The sequence below is a fragment of the Condylostylus longicornis genome, unplaced genomic scaffold (assembly GCF_029603195.1).
Source record: "Condylostylus longicornis isolate FDR11 unplaced genomic scaffold, ASM2960319v2 ptg000048l, whole genome shotgun sequence".
Classification (NCBI taxonomy): domain Eukaryota; kingdom Metazoa; phylum Arthropoda; class Insecta; order Diptera; family Dolichopodidae; genus Condylostylus; species Condylostylus longicornis.
The window spans coordinates 11,509,587-11,526,689 of record NW_026578017.1 but is presented as its reverse complement, the minus strand read 5'-3'; the positions used below and the strand labels follow the sequence as shown (position 1 = coordinate 11,526,689).

Sequence of the window (17,103 nt, the reverse complement as noted above, 5' to 3'; positions counted from 1 at the left end):
ACTCAAATGCGTTAACAAAATACAATTACATATTTTAAATGTGACAATTTGGCATTGCATTTTAGAGAGCTAGTGTTGCAAATATAATTTTGTGTTGCTCATTGACTAAAATCAATGTTACAATCAATACTAAGTAATTGATTTTTCATAGCAAAAAGCTTAAATAAATGAAATTGTGAAAAAATTCGCCTATTGTAGCGGATATTTTTTTCTAGTTTTATTTTACTGCGATTTTATTTCCAAGCTACTAATTTTTTCTGTTTATATTATGAGTTTGCTATTATTTTACTTAAGTTAAATTGAATTAAGGCATAAAGGATCGGCAGATCGTAAATTAATTTAAAGCTTTTTCTCAAATATATTTGTATGATAGTCATAGAACTGACACTGCCGATTATATTTGAATAAACAATAATTATGTTATTTAATGTCTAGATTTAGCAATGTTTTACTTTGAAACGGTCTAAGAAATGAATAGTTCTGGCTGAATAAATATAAATTTTAATGTACAAATAGAATATATATATTGTTCTATAAATAGAATTCAGTAATTTAGAGTCACAAATTCCTTATAAATATCAAAGAATTCACAATACTTTTCAATTTTTTTTGTTACGTTTCTCGAAATATGTAGCTATATTAATAACAGCATTAATAACAACATATGAGAATGTGAATTAAAGTTTAAATAGGGGATTCTACAACACTAGTCTTGCCAATTTATTTAAAATAAAAAGAAAAATTATTGAAACTTCATAAATTTCTGAGGAATAACTTTTACAATTGTTACCATAATAAATTTGAAATTGCAATTAAAAACTTTTGAAGTTCATGATGATATATGTATGTACGTACATGATTATATTTATTAAATTTTTAAAGGATAAATTTTTAAAATTAAATTTTTCTCCGGTCTGGTTTTATGAACTATGATGAGAAGGAGCCTCAATAATTCTTAGCTAGTGGATTTTATTTTTTTAAAATATATTCATCAATCTAAGCAAAAGATTTTTGCAGCTCTCGCTAAATGCTCTTAGTCTCCTAATAAAAAAAATTTCGCCCACTTACAAATTCCTATAGGCAATTTTGATCATGGCTGCAATCATATTATTATACATTGGATTTTACCAAATTAACGAGCATCCCTTCTATATTTAAAAGTTTTTATCGTCCATAGCAGGAAATTGTGGAAAATTTGTATTACAACTTTGATTGATTTCAGATTTTGAAGCTATCCTTTCCCATAAACCTTCGTATTGCCTGATGTATTTAATTGAAACATTTTAAGAACACTCTCGAATTGTTACTAAAATTTAATTGAAATAGGAATAGATAACAAACAAAATACCTTAAAAAGAAGTAATCAAGAAGTAGGGAAATATTTTATATTGATCAATTTATAAATTCATTGTCATGTCAGTCAATTTTTCCACTTAAATGCGGGAAGCATATCACTTAAAAAGCATCACATTTATTAAAAATATACATTTGCTAAATTACTTACATTACATGTAAAATAAATTATATTGATATCATTTCAAAATTAGGTGAATATAAATATATAAAATGTAAATATTATACAATATGTGTATGAGTATATTCAGGGAAAACATTTTGATATTAAACAGGATATTAAGACAAAAATAAAACTGTTATACTTCCATTATAATTATCTTATGAAAATCTGGTAATAATTTATGTAAATAGATTTCTAGATTTTCATTCTCATCCAAATTATAGAATACATGTAGTATGTACAAATATATATGTATGTATGTTTTACGTTGATACGTATACGTAGAAGTTATAATTTGTATATTGGTTATTGTTGTATATGTTCGTTTCATGGAAAACTGGTATATTTATATGTGAGATATAGGGTGGGTAATTTTGTGGAAATCACAATGATAATCTAAATATTATTCAAAATTTTCTAAGGAATACACATATGTATGTATGTATAAATGTACATATTCTATTATTTTTAGGTTTTTGGAATAAGAGCGACCTTTTTTTCTTTATTTTTGACAGTGACTTTGAATTTGAAGAATTAAGGCTCTTAAAAACAAATAATTTATATTAAGTATTTCACAAGATTAAGAACGGGGACAGGCAAAAATGAGTATCGACATGACTACCTTTGAGAATTCAAAAAAATATTAAAAATAATATAAATTTCTCAAGAAAAAAATTTTAAAATTAAACTGATTGACATTTTTTATTTTAAAGATTAAATTAAAAGGTTTCATTTTGAATTAAATATGAATTTTGTCTTTTAACTTAATGGAAAACAACCAGGTATGTGGAATTTGAAAACAGATTATATTTTTTTATACCGTTTTCGTATAATATATACAATATGTTGTTAATAAAATACAAAAGACGGTTGTCAGTTTTTAAATGTTTAATTTATAAAAAGGGGCACGCATTAATTCAAAGATCGTTTGATTTGAATAAAAATTTAATTTGTGGGGCATCTAAAAACAAACATAGTTTCTAGAAGTAAAATATTTTTTTTGACATTATCTTAATTAAAAATATAAATAAAAACAATCGATGGTATTGATATGTCCTGAAAACAATAAAAATAATTATTGTTATTTAACTGAGAGGCATTGGAAATTATCCTGAGATATAAAACGATATTTTATCGTAAAAATTTATATGTATGGGTTAATAATAATAAAATCAAACTTTTGGTGTAAGTATCACTATCACTGAGTAATTTGTTCCCTAGAATAAGCTCCGAAATATTATATATATTTGTCACAGCCCGGATAACGAACAAATTTTATGGTATTTTAGTTAAAACTTGGACTTGTAGTACACAAATAAAATCTTACTTATAGAAGGAATTTATCAGTTGAGGCAAATCCTGGCTGTTCACAAAATATTAAACTATTTAAGTTATTCAAATAGCTCGTCCGTTCGTTGTCATTCGCATGAGTTCAATACGAAATTCAAAAAGAACATTAGAATTCACAGAATGGATGCTATTGTCGACTGATCTCAAGGATATTATGAATATTGCAGTATTTAGAAAATTATCTTACATTTTATTACATTTTGTGAACACAGTGTTTTTTTGAATACTCGTGGGTTTTCATGGTTCAATGTTTGCATATAGACCAATTTGTTAACAAAACACAGTGCTACAATAACAAACTTAAACTTGAAAGTAATGTGGAAGTCACAAAAAACAAAAAATACGCAGCAACAACAATGTAAAATATAATAAAAAATGTATGCTTTACCACCCTGTATTTAAAAAATTTTTTTGTTACTATGTGAGATAACGAGCGCACATTAACGTATGATGTAAGACAAAAATCAATTCATATAAGAAATTAATCGTTATTCTTAGAAGTATCCTTAATCAAAATTTTATTAATATATGAAATAATATGGAATATTAAGTGCCTATATATTTATTAATAAATTTCTATGAAATTTCTTTGACAAGTATTAAGGTTTTCTTTTTTTGCTTAAACATTGTTACGAATTCAAGATTATACAGTTATATGAAATTCCTGTTTGTATTGCCCTATATTTTTCATAAGTATGTGTTGTAAAATCTGTTAATTACAAGTACTACTTAATATATTGATTAACTAAAGACGTTAATATTGAATTTTTAAAGGAGCACATTGAATTGTTTCATTACTTTGTAAACAAAATTAAAAGTCTAAATATAATTAATTGTCACAATCAGTAGCAATACGTCAATGTACTGCAAAAATAAAGATTTTATGGGTTGCAGGCTGCAGAATGAAATATGTGCTTCATTAGAGGGGTTTTCTTATAAATTATTTATGTTTGAGCTATTCTTGCCAAGGCAATGAATTAATAAACCCTTGGAATGAAATCGGCAAGTAGAAATCATAGCTTTCTCAAGCGACAAATACGAGTATTTATATATTATATTTTTGGGAATACCGAATCTCAACTGAAGTTTATCAGCTTCCTTTCAGTTCGAAACAAATCTGTAAGAAAATTTTTCCCTGATATTTATATGTATAACAGTTTTGTTATACATATAACAAATTTTAAATGGCTAACCCATAATTTTATTAAAATTTCAATACGGTTAGTATTATGTATTTCCTTTAGATTATGCATTAAGAAAAATATAATGATTATGAAGTTTTAATCACTCTACTGCAAACTGATGACATTCTAAATAATTTGAGTTCGTATTCTATTGGGCTTAAGAGAAAACGAATAAGATTTTTGTTCCCATTATGGGAGAAGAAAAAATTACCGACCGAACGTATATTACCTACCGACCTACCTATTGTGTATACAATAGGTAGGTTATGTGATGGCAACAAATTTTGCATATCGACTTTTCGATGGGAACGCATTTCTCCATGCTAGGGAAGTGTAAATAAACTATTTTTAGCAACCTGTCTGTCGGTCAGTTGGTCTGTCCGTCTATATGTAAGTTTATTTCGACCATGGCACGGATTGATCAACTTTTGGAATATATAGGCCTCGGGAACTGCACATTTTAGCGGCCTGTTTTACATTTTTCACCACTTTGAAGAAAATATTCAATCGATATACTTGAAATTTCATATATAAGCTCCGCTCAACCGTAAGCGAAACCTCCTTACTTTTGAAAGAAATCAGGTGTCAGCAACTAGACGTTTACTACGGGCTAAATATACATTTTTGCGTATAAAAAGAGAAATAATCAACCGATTTCATTGAAATTTAATATTTAAATTCTTCGTATTAAAACATATAAAGTTTTTGGAAAGATCAGGGCTCGAAAACTGATCTGCGGGTCGATTTTACATATTTCACCATATTTACGGAATGAATTACTTGAAACTTGATATTTGAGTAAGAAGTATTTAACAGACATTTTTATAATATTCTGTAACATTTTCGATAAGATTTTCTGTAAGATTTTTTACTATGTATTCGCGCTAATCCAAATATTTATTAAAAAAATCATTTATTCAAAGTTATCTCATATCCTGAAGAAGCAAAGATTTTATAAATTCTATTTTATAAATTCTATGCAAATAAGAGGTCAATTGAACACGCGATGTCTTATTCATTTTGTCTAATTATTTAAATGTTTATTGCCTTCATTAGGGCAGACTATTAGTACAATATTAGCACATTTATACTAATTACAGGAATGAGTAAATTTAAAATTTATATTTTGGAAAAAATAATGATAATTGTTATTTTGCTTCTATTATTACATTCTTTAAGTATTAAATTTCATTATTAGTCACTCAATTAACTTTCTCTATAATGCAACATTAAATTGTGGGAATAAAAGAAGGATGTTTGCCATGTTGAAATACAAGTAGATTTATTCAGTAGACTTTTATTCAATTTCAATTTATAATATTATTTTACTTATAATAAAAGTTATTGTTTGAGAATTATATAATTAATTAATGTAAGCTACTTTGTGTAGAAAAATAGGAAAATATTTTGTAATATCGAAATAAATTGGTTGGTACCCAATTAACAATAAATATATCGCAGACTATAGTTCTAATATTCAGGAAAATAACATAGTTACAGGGGTTTTAGAAAACCAAATTGCTTATAGAAAGAACATGATTTTGTTGTTCATTTAAATGAGCACTCATTGTTGTGTAGGCTCTCGTGTTTATTGTAAATCGAGAAATATTTTTAACGTTAATTCTATGCCACATCGATTAGACTTATATGAACTTTATTGAAATTATTTTTAATCAGTCTGCTCTTTAACAGATTTTTTCGAATCTTTCGACCGAAAGATTATTACGGTCTTTCTTGGAGAAGAGAAATGACAATACTGCGATTGAATTGATTTAAAAATCTACATGTACATGTGACACTAAAAAAAAAATAATTTTCTGCACCATTTTCTCCTCGTTTTAAATTTTACCACACAATTACTTTTGGCTATATAGCTTTTGTGTATGTATAGTGGCGGATTCAAACTAAATGAAAGTACTTATATACTACTTCGGTACTCTTCGTAATATTTTTGAATTATCACTTTTAAAGTTGATTATATACAATTGTATAGCCATATTAAACAATAAAAATGTAATTTAAAGCATATAATAAAGACATAAGATTAAAACAGCGTTTCACATTTTAAGGAAAATTTATGTTGACTCAAGTTAGAAATTTTTAAATTGTATTTAATTTTAAGAATGTTAAAAATTCTGATAACCTAAATAATGTGAAATAAAAATTTATTTTCAAATAAAAAAATTTACGACCTATAGTAAAAAAGTAAATAAAATTCATCAGTTTATACGATGGGTCTGAAAAGTTATACTCAGATAATTGAAACAGTAAAATTTCTTTATTATTTAAAATATAAGGCTATTTGCTATTTGTGTATGTGTTTAACATATTTGTTTGTAATACATACACACTCATTTATATTTGACTGGAGTTATAAATTTCTTATTCCAGTTCAAACACTTATTTTACATGCATCGTGAGATTGTATTATCTTATATTAAGTGTTTCAAGCGGCACAAAAACCAAAACGTACTTAATACAAAATTAAGTAAAAATATTATGCAACGAGAAAAAAAATAAAGTTGACCTTGTTAACTCTGTGATACCCGTACGAATTTGTTATCCTATGTGCGAATAACTAATGTGCCATAACTAACTATGGGGCAGACTATGACTTAAAGTTGCCGTATTACCATATTAATTTATGCAAAATTTCAATACTATGTGTTTTTCCAAATTCCGGTTGTGCCAAACTACTATTGAAGTTGTATGGCAGCTACCAGAAAGAGCCAAGAAATTTTAGCGAATTTTATCAAGCACATCGGCCTTACTAATATATTCACTTGTGTAAAATCTCAATATCACAGCTTTTATAGTTTCTGAGATATAGCCAAATAACTTTTGAAGTTGTATGGCAGGTACCAGAAGGAGCCAAGTAATTTCAACGACTTTTATGAGACACATTGGCCCTATTAATATATTCGTTTGTGTGAAATTTCAATATCACAACTTTTATAGTTTCTGAGATATAGCCAAATAAATTTTGAAGTTGTATGGCAGCTACCCGAACCGGTACCCCGATCACGTCCAATTTAAATAGGGTTCTGGCACTTACTACAATAAATCATTTGTGAAAATTTGGTGAACTTAGCTCAATTAGTTTTTGAGTTATCGTTGGGACGGACGGACGGACGGACGGACAGACAAAGCTAAATCAACTCAGAATTTGACGCTGATCAAAAACATACACTTGAGTCTATATCTAACACCGTTATTTCTTAGCGTTACAAACGGTAAGGCAAATTTAGTATACCCTTCGAACATACGTTCGTACGGGTATAATAAAATCAGTGAAGAAATCACTATAATTTAAAGTGTGAAGAATTTGTATGGAGAAATATGGTTCATAAAAAAATATATTTTATCTGATAAATCTGTTAATTTACAATTTTAGGATTAAATTGGATTGCTTTTACAACTAACATATAATTTGGATGAGCTTTGCTACATTGACTTCATTATTATAAACTTCATTTTCCATGTGATTACCTCAAAATACACCTGAACTAACTTTACATTCCATCCTTATGTTATTCATTGAACAAAAAATATTAGATACGTTAAAATAAATGTAAGTACCTACACAATAAAATGCTTGCATACTCTACAACATAATCATAGAATTTTATACTTGCTTGTATGTCGAAAAACAACATTATTATACCCGTACGAACGTATGTTCGAAGGGTATACTAAATTTGCCTTACCGTTTGTAACGCTAAGAAATAATGGTGTTAGATATAGACTCAAGTGTATGTTTTTGATCAGCGTCAAATTCTGAGTTGATTTAGCTTTGTCTGTCCGTCCGTCCGTCCGTCCCAACGATAACTCAAAAACTAATTGAGCTAAGTTCACCAAATTTTCACAAATGATTTATTGTAGTAAGTGCCAGAACCCTATTTAAATTGGACATGATTGGGGTACCGGTTCGGGTAGCTGCCATACAACTTCAAAATTTATTTGGCTATATCTCAGAAACTATAAAAGTTATGGTATTGAAATTTCACACAAACGAATATATTAGTAGGGCCAATATGCCATATAAAAGTCGTTGAAATTACTTGGCTCCTTCTGGTACCTGCCATACAACTTCAAAAATTATTTGGCTATATTTCAGAAACTATTAAAGCTATGGTATTGAAATTTCATACAAACGAATATATTAATAGGGCCAATGTGTCACATAAAAGTCGTTGAAATTACTTGGCTCCTTCTGGTACCTGCCATACAACTTCAAAAGTTATTTGACTATATTTCAGAAACTATTAAAGCTATGGTATTGAAATTTCACACAAACGAATATATTAGTAGGGCCAATGTGTCTCATAAAAGTCGTTGAAATTACTTGGCTCCTTCTGGTACCTGCCATACAACTACAAAAGTTATTTGACTATATCTCAAAAACTATAAAAGCTGTGATATTGAGATTTCACACAAGTGAATATATTAGTAGGGCCGATGTGCTTGATAAAATTCGCTAAAATTTCTTGGCTCTTTCTGGTAGCTGACATACAACATCAATAGTAGTTTGGCACAACCAGTATTTTGAATAACACATAGTACTGAAATTTTGCATAAATTAATATGGTAATACGGCAACTTAAAGGCATAGTCTGCCCCATAGTTAGTTATGGCACATTAGTTATTCGCACATAGGATAACAAATTCGTACGGGTATCACAGAATTGACAAGGTCAACTCTATTTTTTTTCTCGTTTTATAATACAACTGTGTAAAAATTCCATCTCCTATACATATTATGTTTTTTTAATTGAGAACAAGGGACACGGAAATGATATTTGAGTGAGTATACAAATATAGTGATAATTAATTAAAAAAAGAAGGAAATTTCTTCTTTACAACATATTTTTTGAATTCAGAATGAAATTTATTGGACGAAGAATTTAACAGTAACTATATGGCATACAATATACAAGTACATATTATTACACAAAATTCTGAAACGTTCTCTTTTAAGTACTGTACAATAAGAGTATGTACATGTACGGAAAATATGCACCTATGTATATTATACACATACAAACATATTTAATTATTTGAGTTTTTAATTAAAAAACAAAATTTTCAAATAAATTTTAAATGTTGAAATTCATTTGAAAGAATGAAGTTTTTCGAAAATTTTTTAAATTAATTTAATTTTTATAATTGAAAGTGGTAGATGGTATAATTGAAACCTTTATTCAAATTAAACTTTGAACTTATCAGTTGTTATGGCTGTTTAAATTTAAGTAGTACAATGATATTTATATCGCTAGAACATTTTTAACTTATAAGAATTCAAATATAAAATTTTTCAATAAAAACATAACTACTAAATAAGTATTAAATGGTGTAGAAGTGAACATTTTTTAAGATTTTAAATTTAAAACTAGTTTAAAGGCCGTGTACAATAGTGCAGAAATAACTATTTTGAAGGACTGGTAACTAAATTTAATAAAATATTAACATGACACGCTTAAAGCAGAATTTCAAAGCATTTTAAATTCTAAAAGTAATAGCTTCAAGTTGTAATTTCTATACAACTGCACAATTGGTTTTATTCTTCGATAGGCTTTTCACAGTTGATAAATTCAGATAATTTTATGCTAAAATCATTAAGTCAATTTAGAAAGATTTATCCAGCAAAAACGCTCAAATATAACAAAATCATTTTAAGTGTTGTAAACGTTTTCATGCTTTAAATTTTTTCTTAACGCTGAACAAACCTTAAAAATGTCTTGCAATGTAAATATAAAAATTAAGAATTTAAGAAAGTTCTTAAGAATATAAAAAGTATTTGAAGCAATATTCATTTCAGTTACTAAAAATATAGCGGTGAGAGCTTTAATTTTAAGCAGTCTACTTTAACTTTAATAGCGCCAATTAAATTTAATAAATTTTTATATAAAAATACCAAAAAATTTCTTGAACAACTTTAAGTTTATCTTGTTTTTTTATTTATTTTTTCAAGTTATTAGAAATGTGAAATTTCTTTTTAGCATTTTTCCAAACATTTTTTTTAAAGTGCTTATTTGTTTCATTTTCTCCGTCCGTAGACAGGTTTGCAAAAGTTCTATACACTTGAGAATAGACAGTTAAAATCATGATTATATACACACATATCTTTACTAGAAAATTATTTCCATAAAAAGAACTTTTTACCTATTTCCCCACTCCCAAAAGTTAGAGCCCCAAAAAGACTTAAAAATATCATTTTTGATTATCGTTTGTAACTAAATAAACCATAAGCATTTTTGAAATTCTGCAAACGCAAAAAAATAGTGGCTGGTTTTTCTACGGCGTACAATACAAGGGAACTTTAAAGAACACAATGGCCGTTAAAATTAACCATTATCTAAAAAGCGCTTTTTCAAATTTTTTATATTGTTTTTCTTTTAGACAATAAGCTGTAGTGGTCTGAAATTTAAGCAATTTTTAGATATAAACAGTTTGTTTCGTTAGAAGAAAATTTTTTTCTGCCTCTACCCGAAATTTATAAAATTTGAATTTTTCACCTTATATCATCAAAACTGCAGCACGGTATATGCCATGCCATAAAAAAATAATTATTTTTCTTAAATCATGCAATTATCCCTGTAATTCGAGTATTATTTTGACGCCTTTTTCAAATATTTTTCTCGACTCATCCTAAATGTATGTAATTTTGAAACATTTTGGTTTATAAATGAAAGTAGTTTGAACAATATTATTATATTGTAGTTTGCAAGCAGTATTTTCAATTGAAAGGAAAAGTGCTACTTTACAAACCAATGTTTTGTCACAACTTTATTCTTTTACTTTTTGTAACTCTTAAACTGATCTCATATTAAAAAGTTTTTAAATAACATTATTTTATTATTATTATAATTTCACAGCTATTAAATACCTATATACTTAACTTTAAAGTTTTCCTTTTATATAATTCACACTTTCTCAGACAATTGTTTTAAAAGATAAAAATTGTCCTGAGTAAAATGAGAATTTCAAGATAAAATTAAGTTTTAACAATATACCCCAGCATTTCAAAGCAGAATACTTTAACACTTTTTTCGACTTTACAAAAATTAAATTAAGAGAAACAAAGAAAATCATGGGGAGAAAGCAAGAAATATGGTAAAGATGGTAAAAAATAGAAATGAAGATAAAGAAAATATAATGGAGATAACTATGGAGAATATGTAGGGGGAGAAAGCTAACACGTTATTTTGATAAAAAAATTATTAAATACAAAATCTTATGTTAACGATATCTACAACTTTTGTACATAATTTTTGGATGTATAATATTTTCATGATAAGAAATTTTGGGATTGGGTACAGATGTTTTTGACATAATTTTAGCAAAAAAAAAAAAAAGAACTTAAACTTTTCTAAAGAATAAAATTTTAAGGTACGGTGAAACAATAACAAAAATATAATTATAGTTAAATGAGAAATTAAATGTGGCCACTTATTGAATGGAAAGGTATTAAAATATTAGTAAAGGTATTTGTTGCCAAAGTAATATGTTTAAATATTCTCAAGTTTTTGTCCACTTCAAACATTCGGGCGCGTGACCCGAAAAGGTACAAAGAAAATACAATGCACTGATATGATATAAAAGTTATGGTCGTTCAATATTCCAATCGTTTAAAGATCAAACATCTCTAATAGGTGCTGTTATTTAACAACAATACTTCTTTGAAAAAGAAACTATAATTTAAACTTCAAATGAGGGCCATAGTTGTGAAGGCAAATATCGAAGAATTTAAGACTAATGAATATTATTCAACATTAATTTAATTAAATCTACTGCTGAAACGAACCTCATTCAATCCTGATAAAGTCAGGTAGACGTATTGACAACTTTGTTTTGTTGGAATCTATACGAAAATGGCCAAAACTGAAAATTTTTAGACATCTAAATTTGTATCAGATTATAACGATAATTTTGAAGTGTTATAAAGAACTTTTACTCAAATTTCGCATAACAGAAACGAAAATCTAAATGCTTGAAATTAAATACCTTAATATATTGCTTTAATTCAGCAAAATACACCCAGATTTTTATGATAGAGCGGAGGTTTACAATTTAGTCAAATTTACGAATAAATGTAACACAAACAATGAAAACTTAAAATAAATTTCATGGCCTATATTCTTGATCTTTGTCAAGGATCACTTTTTAATCTTGAAAAAAAAAACCTTGACTATAATTTCAATTTTTTCACACTATAATATTTTCCACTTTTAATATTTTGTATGAATAAATATATGTATAAATGTAGGTAGCTTTATTATTAAAGAAAGGAAAATCTAAAGGGTACTCTTCTAATGTATTGAGGATGGGGTGAGACGAAGAATATAAAAATAATCACTTAATTGAATGGGAGAAAAAGGGGATAAAAAATTTTATTTTTCAGATTCTTTGTAAGAACGTTAATGTAACAATAATCTGTGTTATAAAAAGTATATATACGATTAAAATTATTCAAATTACTTTGTGATCCTAGATAATTTTTTTAGTCCTTCAAAGGTTTGTGTATAAATACTATGTATATAAAGTTGGTATAGTTTAAAAGCTTACAAAATACAAAAGGTGCAATCGATATAATTATAAAATCGATAAAGTTTTATGCAAATTTGTTGCAACGATAATTATTGTTTGTAGTTGTAAGGATTAAAGAACAGGGTGATATAGAAAGTTTTTTTGAGATTTTAATTAGAAAAAGGAATTTTAATGTTTGAAATGAATTAAGTGATATATGCTTTACCCCATATCGATTTTTAATTAAATAAAGTAAACAAGAATATTTTTTTAATAAATTTTCCGGTCTAAAAGACTATATTTGTAGAATGTATAAACGAAGCCGACAATGACCAATGAAATTAATGTTGTATAAATGTTATTAATTATTGTTTTTTGCTTTTATTTTTTTAGTAGAAAAATGTATATCGTAACTTCTATAAGTTTAGAAACAAAATTTGGTAGCTTAATCCTTATTATTATCATTATTCGCTCGTTTAAGAAATTAAGTATTAAAGCGAAAAAGGTAAGGTTAGAAAAAGCCTTGTGAACAAAAGATAATAAGAAGTACGAATTGGGCTTATAAGACCAAGAGACCACTTTAGATTTTTAAAGTTGAGCTATTTAAGCATCGAAACATAATGGTCGGGGTATGGTATTCAAATTTCAATTCATATTACTCATAGTGAGTTCTAGTATCTACTTAATATACTTATTTTTGGATTTCAAATGGTTATATATACATACAAGGATCCTGTATATTCCTATTACATAGTTTTATGCAAATTATGAAATTTTCCCTATTAAATTATAAAATATTTTAACTTTGCAAATATTTAAATAATATTCGCATGCATTTTGGTATCTAATTAAAAATTGAACAACATTCTTGTTGTTCCTGTGGTTTTAACTATCGTGTGGTTTTTATTAAAATAATAACAATTAAGGTAGTGAAAAAAAAACAAGGAATCCAGTTTCATTCTAAACACATATCTACATATTATGTGTACTATAGCTAATACAATCAATGCAATTAAAATAAATTTGCAATTTAAGTAATGATGAGATATTATACATTATTAGTTATACATTACATAAAATTATTAATTTATTGAATATTGTAATAAATTTAAATGTAACTTACTTCACCACTATATAAATCTGATGCATACAGGTGATCAAATGGCAATGCCGCTAATATATCAACTACAAACCATCCACGTAAATAATTAAGGCAAATCATTTTAGCATCTGATACTACTTCACCTTTACGAGATACAAAAGTTGTACGAAAATTTAATAAGATATCTGAAATTAATAAAATAATATTTAATTAATATAAATTTAAAAATTTACTATGTTATTATTTAAAGTTATTGATTTATTATATTACTAATTTAAAATTTATTAATTTATTATCAATTAGAAGATGCTCTAGCATGAAAAAAGCAAAAAATAATCTCATGAGACGGTGCTCCAGACCATTTTAAAGATGCTTCTATCAGTGGATGTGACAACTTACTAAGATATGGCAATTATTTTTTGATTTATTTCGATAAAATTAAAAAATTACAAATTGAACATATATATATATTTTAAGCTGAAATAGAAATATTTTATGGGAACAAATGTCTTCTATATCTAGACAACTTTGAATTTAGCAAGTTGTTAAAATTTCCAAACATTCGTTGCTACTTCGGGTACTTGTTCGACTAATAGAAGTTGAGACTTAAGTAAAAACACAGTTTTAAGTTTCTTCGTAAACGCTTTGAAAATTGTAAATGTCAATAATGAATTTTTTTAATTAGAATTTTTAGATATAACTATGTTCGGCATAAAAGAATTTGCTTTAAAATTTGACTCTTGCAGCAGCTTGATATTAAAAGCACTAGAATTTTTAAATTATGCAGCACTTGCGAATTTAAATTAAGGATACAAAGAAAATTGTAAAATTAAATTTTAATAAAATATTTTTTATTTTTTCAAAAAAATTTTTACGTTTGCAAAGCAAATTTTCGCTGAATAAAATTTGGTCCATTTTACAACTCAATTACTTCGCTTCAAATTTTTAAACTGTTTTAAAGGATTTAATCAAGTGACAATGGTAACCCTTCACAGAATTAATTCTTTTAATTCTTCATGGGTTTATTATACTACTACATGGTACTAATATTGTCGAATACCTATAAAAAATTTATGTAAAATTGTAAAGAGTTTTTTAAAACTCCTGATCCATAAAATTTTTAAAAATCAGTTTGAGTCTAATTTATATGTGTATGAAGAGATTTAAGAAACAGAAACAAATTTTCAGCAAAAATAAAGGATGAATTAATTTCAAAAAAGAATATTAAAATTAATTTATCAAAATTTTCCAAAACCGACTTTAATTTTTAACTGGTTTTTTCCAATTTTTCAAAATGAAAACAAATTTAAAAGCAATACAAATCAACTCTTCCTTAAATTTCTTAATGTTGTTTTAATTTCATTTATGATTCATTCCTGTTTTTGTTATACTAAAAGAAATTTTTATGTAACTGCGATTTGTGCTCCTAAAAATAAAATCATATTTTCGTGTAGCACTGTTATGTATGTATTTATGCCACACAAGTACGATATTTATAACGAAATGTATGTACTATATTATCTATATGTGTAGGTATTCCATCAAATATTGTACACATGTATAGAAGTACAACAACTAAGTTATCATCTGCATTTTCATTGTTCAGTTCTAATGAAGTTAATTAAATAAAAACTTGTGACATTATTATACTTTGGATCTTCTTCTTCTACAACGTACAACGTAAAGGAAGAAAAAACTATCTACGCAAAAAGGAGAGAAAAAAAACAGAATTTTAGAGAAAGTTGGTCCTTACAATGGCTATTCTATGTGTTCTTTTTCTTGTTTTTTTCTTTTTATACAGAGAGAAACCATAAAATATCATGATTTTGTCGAAATTATTTCTATATGAAGTGATTATGTAGCTGCCCTTTATTTTTTTTTTGTGAACATACAGTTATCCACCATTGATTTTTTTTTTTTTTGCAATCCTTATATAGCTTTGAAGGTCGTTAACAGAAAAAACATAAGACAAAACAAAAATATAAAGACACAATAATGAAAATTAATTATCTTAATTGGTGTCATTTTGATTAAATTTATAATTTAAAAGGGGCGGGGGGATGGAGGGTGGGATTATTATTTTGTCATCTAAATTTTTGATGGTATAAGAAACGGGTACCAGATACACATACATTTTTGGAATCTAAAATGTGAACCTTTCTGTGCAAATAACTATAGTGATTTGATTTTTTTATTTAGCTTTGTTTTTACATAAGTATAATATTTAAGTGTTGATAGTTGGAATTGTTTAACGTGTGTTGAGTTGTGATTTTGTTAATCGGCATTAATCATGAGTGTATGTTAAAATTTCTTGTACATAAAGTAAAGTTAGATCAAAAAAAGTATGCTCAAAATACTATTCTTTCAGTAACCCATTTGGTGAGTGTTTGTACATATGAATTGTACTGTGTTATTTTAATTTTTTTATTGGATGTCTGTTGAAAAATGTCACAGTTTATAAACAGCGTCTAATTAATATTACATAAATGGGATCTAGAAATAGTGCTCGTGTAATTGGATTGCAAATCACAAAAGATCCTATGGGTCGATTTGTATTTTTTTGCAACAATAATTCTTAATTATGGATTTAAAAACTCTAAATTAAACATCAGAATAAAAACATTTTATTGATTTATCGAGGATCACTAAGATCTATTCTAGCATCTTCATTTTCTCCAAAGAAGTCAAGATTTTTTAAGTTCTTACCATAGAATCCCTATGGCTTCCTAAATCATATGTTAGCAAAAAAACTCTTAAAGAAATTATAGTCGAGATTTTGTAAATCATTAACACAATTGTAGTTTGTGTAAGGAATAACAGAGCTGATACAGTAAACTACATACTTATTTTTATTTATATAATTGAATAGCAAGACTGGTATAACAAGTCTTATTCAATTCAATCCTCATAAATATCCTTTTTTTTTCTGTTTTGATTTCGCAATAAAATTTATTAATAAATGAATAATACCAATTTTATTTTATTATTTAATTATTCAGTATCCTTTCAATAAATCTCCAACACACATATATATATGAATACATAATTTATTTAATTAAATAATTTTAAACTTACCTACAATAAAAAGCGCTTCAACGATCACATCTGGTATCATGGTTTGGCGATCCGATTTAACAAATGCCGCATTAAATGGTACAATGATAGCTACATAAAACGTAGCAACTAATATTATCCAATCCCAACAGGTTTTAAATACACCATAGTGTGATAGAATAAATCTAGATTTTTTTATTGATTGTGTTTTATATTCAGGAAATGGTGCCTCAGTTGAATGTAATAAATTCTGTTGAACATTAATTGAGGTTTTCCGTGATGGAAAAACAAAACAAAAATATTTTTTTTTGTCGTCCATATTATGTTTCATTTTATATTGCAATGCAAATTTATGAAAGTTGCCGCCATTG

The 17,103-nt window shown here is 26.5% G+C and overlaps 1 protein-coding gene across 4 annotated transcripts in view; it reads right to left on the bottom strand.

Moving 5' to 3' along the window:
* LOC129611020 (potassium voltage-gated channel subfamily H member 8) overlaps window positions 1–17,103 on the bottom strand; it is a 179,354-nt gene that overhangs the window by 33,251 nt on the left and 129,000 nt on the right. For all 4 annotated transcript variants that reach the window (XM_055523923.1, XM_055523926.1, XM_055523925.1 and 1 more), the window contains 2 exons: window positions 16,754–16,982; window positions 13,700–13,863 (listed from right to left, as the gene is read on the bottom strand). In XM_055523923.1, coding sequence (XP_055379898.1) covers window positions 13,700–13,863; window positions 16,754–16,982 — 393 coding nt within the window. The remainder of the gene's footprint in view (window positions 1–13,699; window positions 13,864–16,753; window positions 16,983–17,103) is intronic.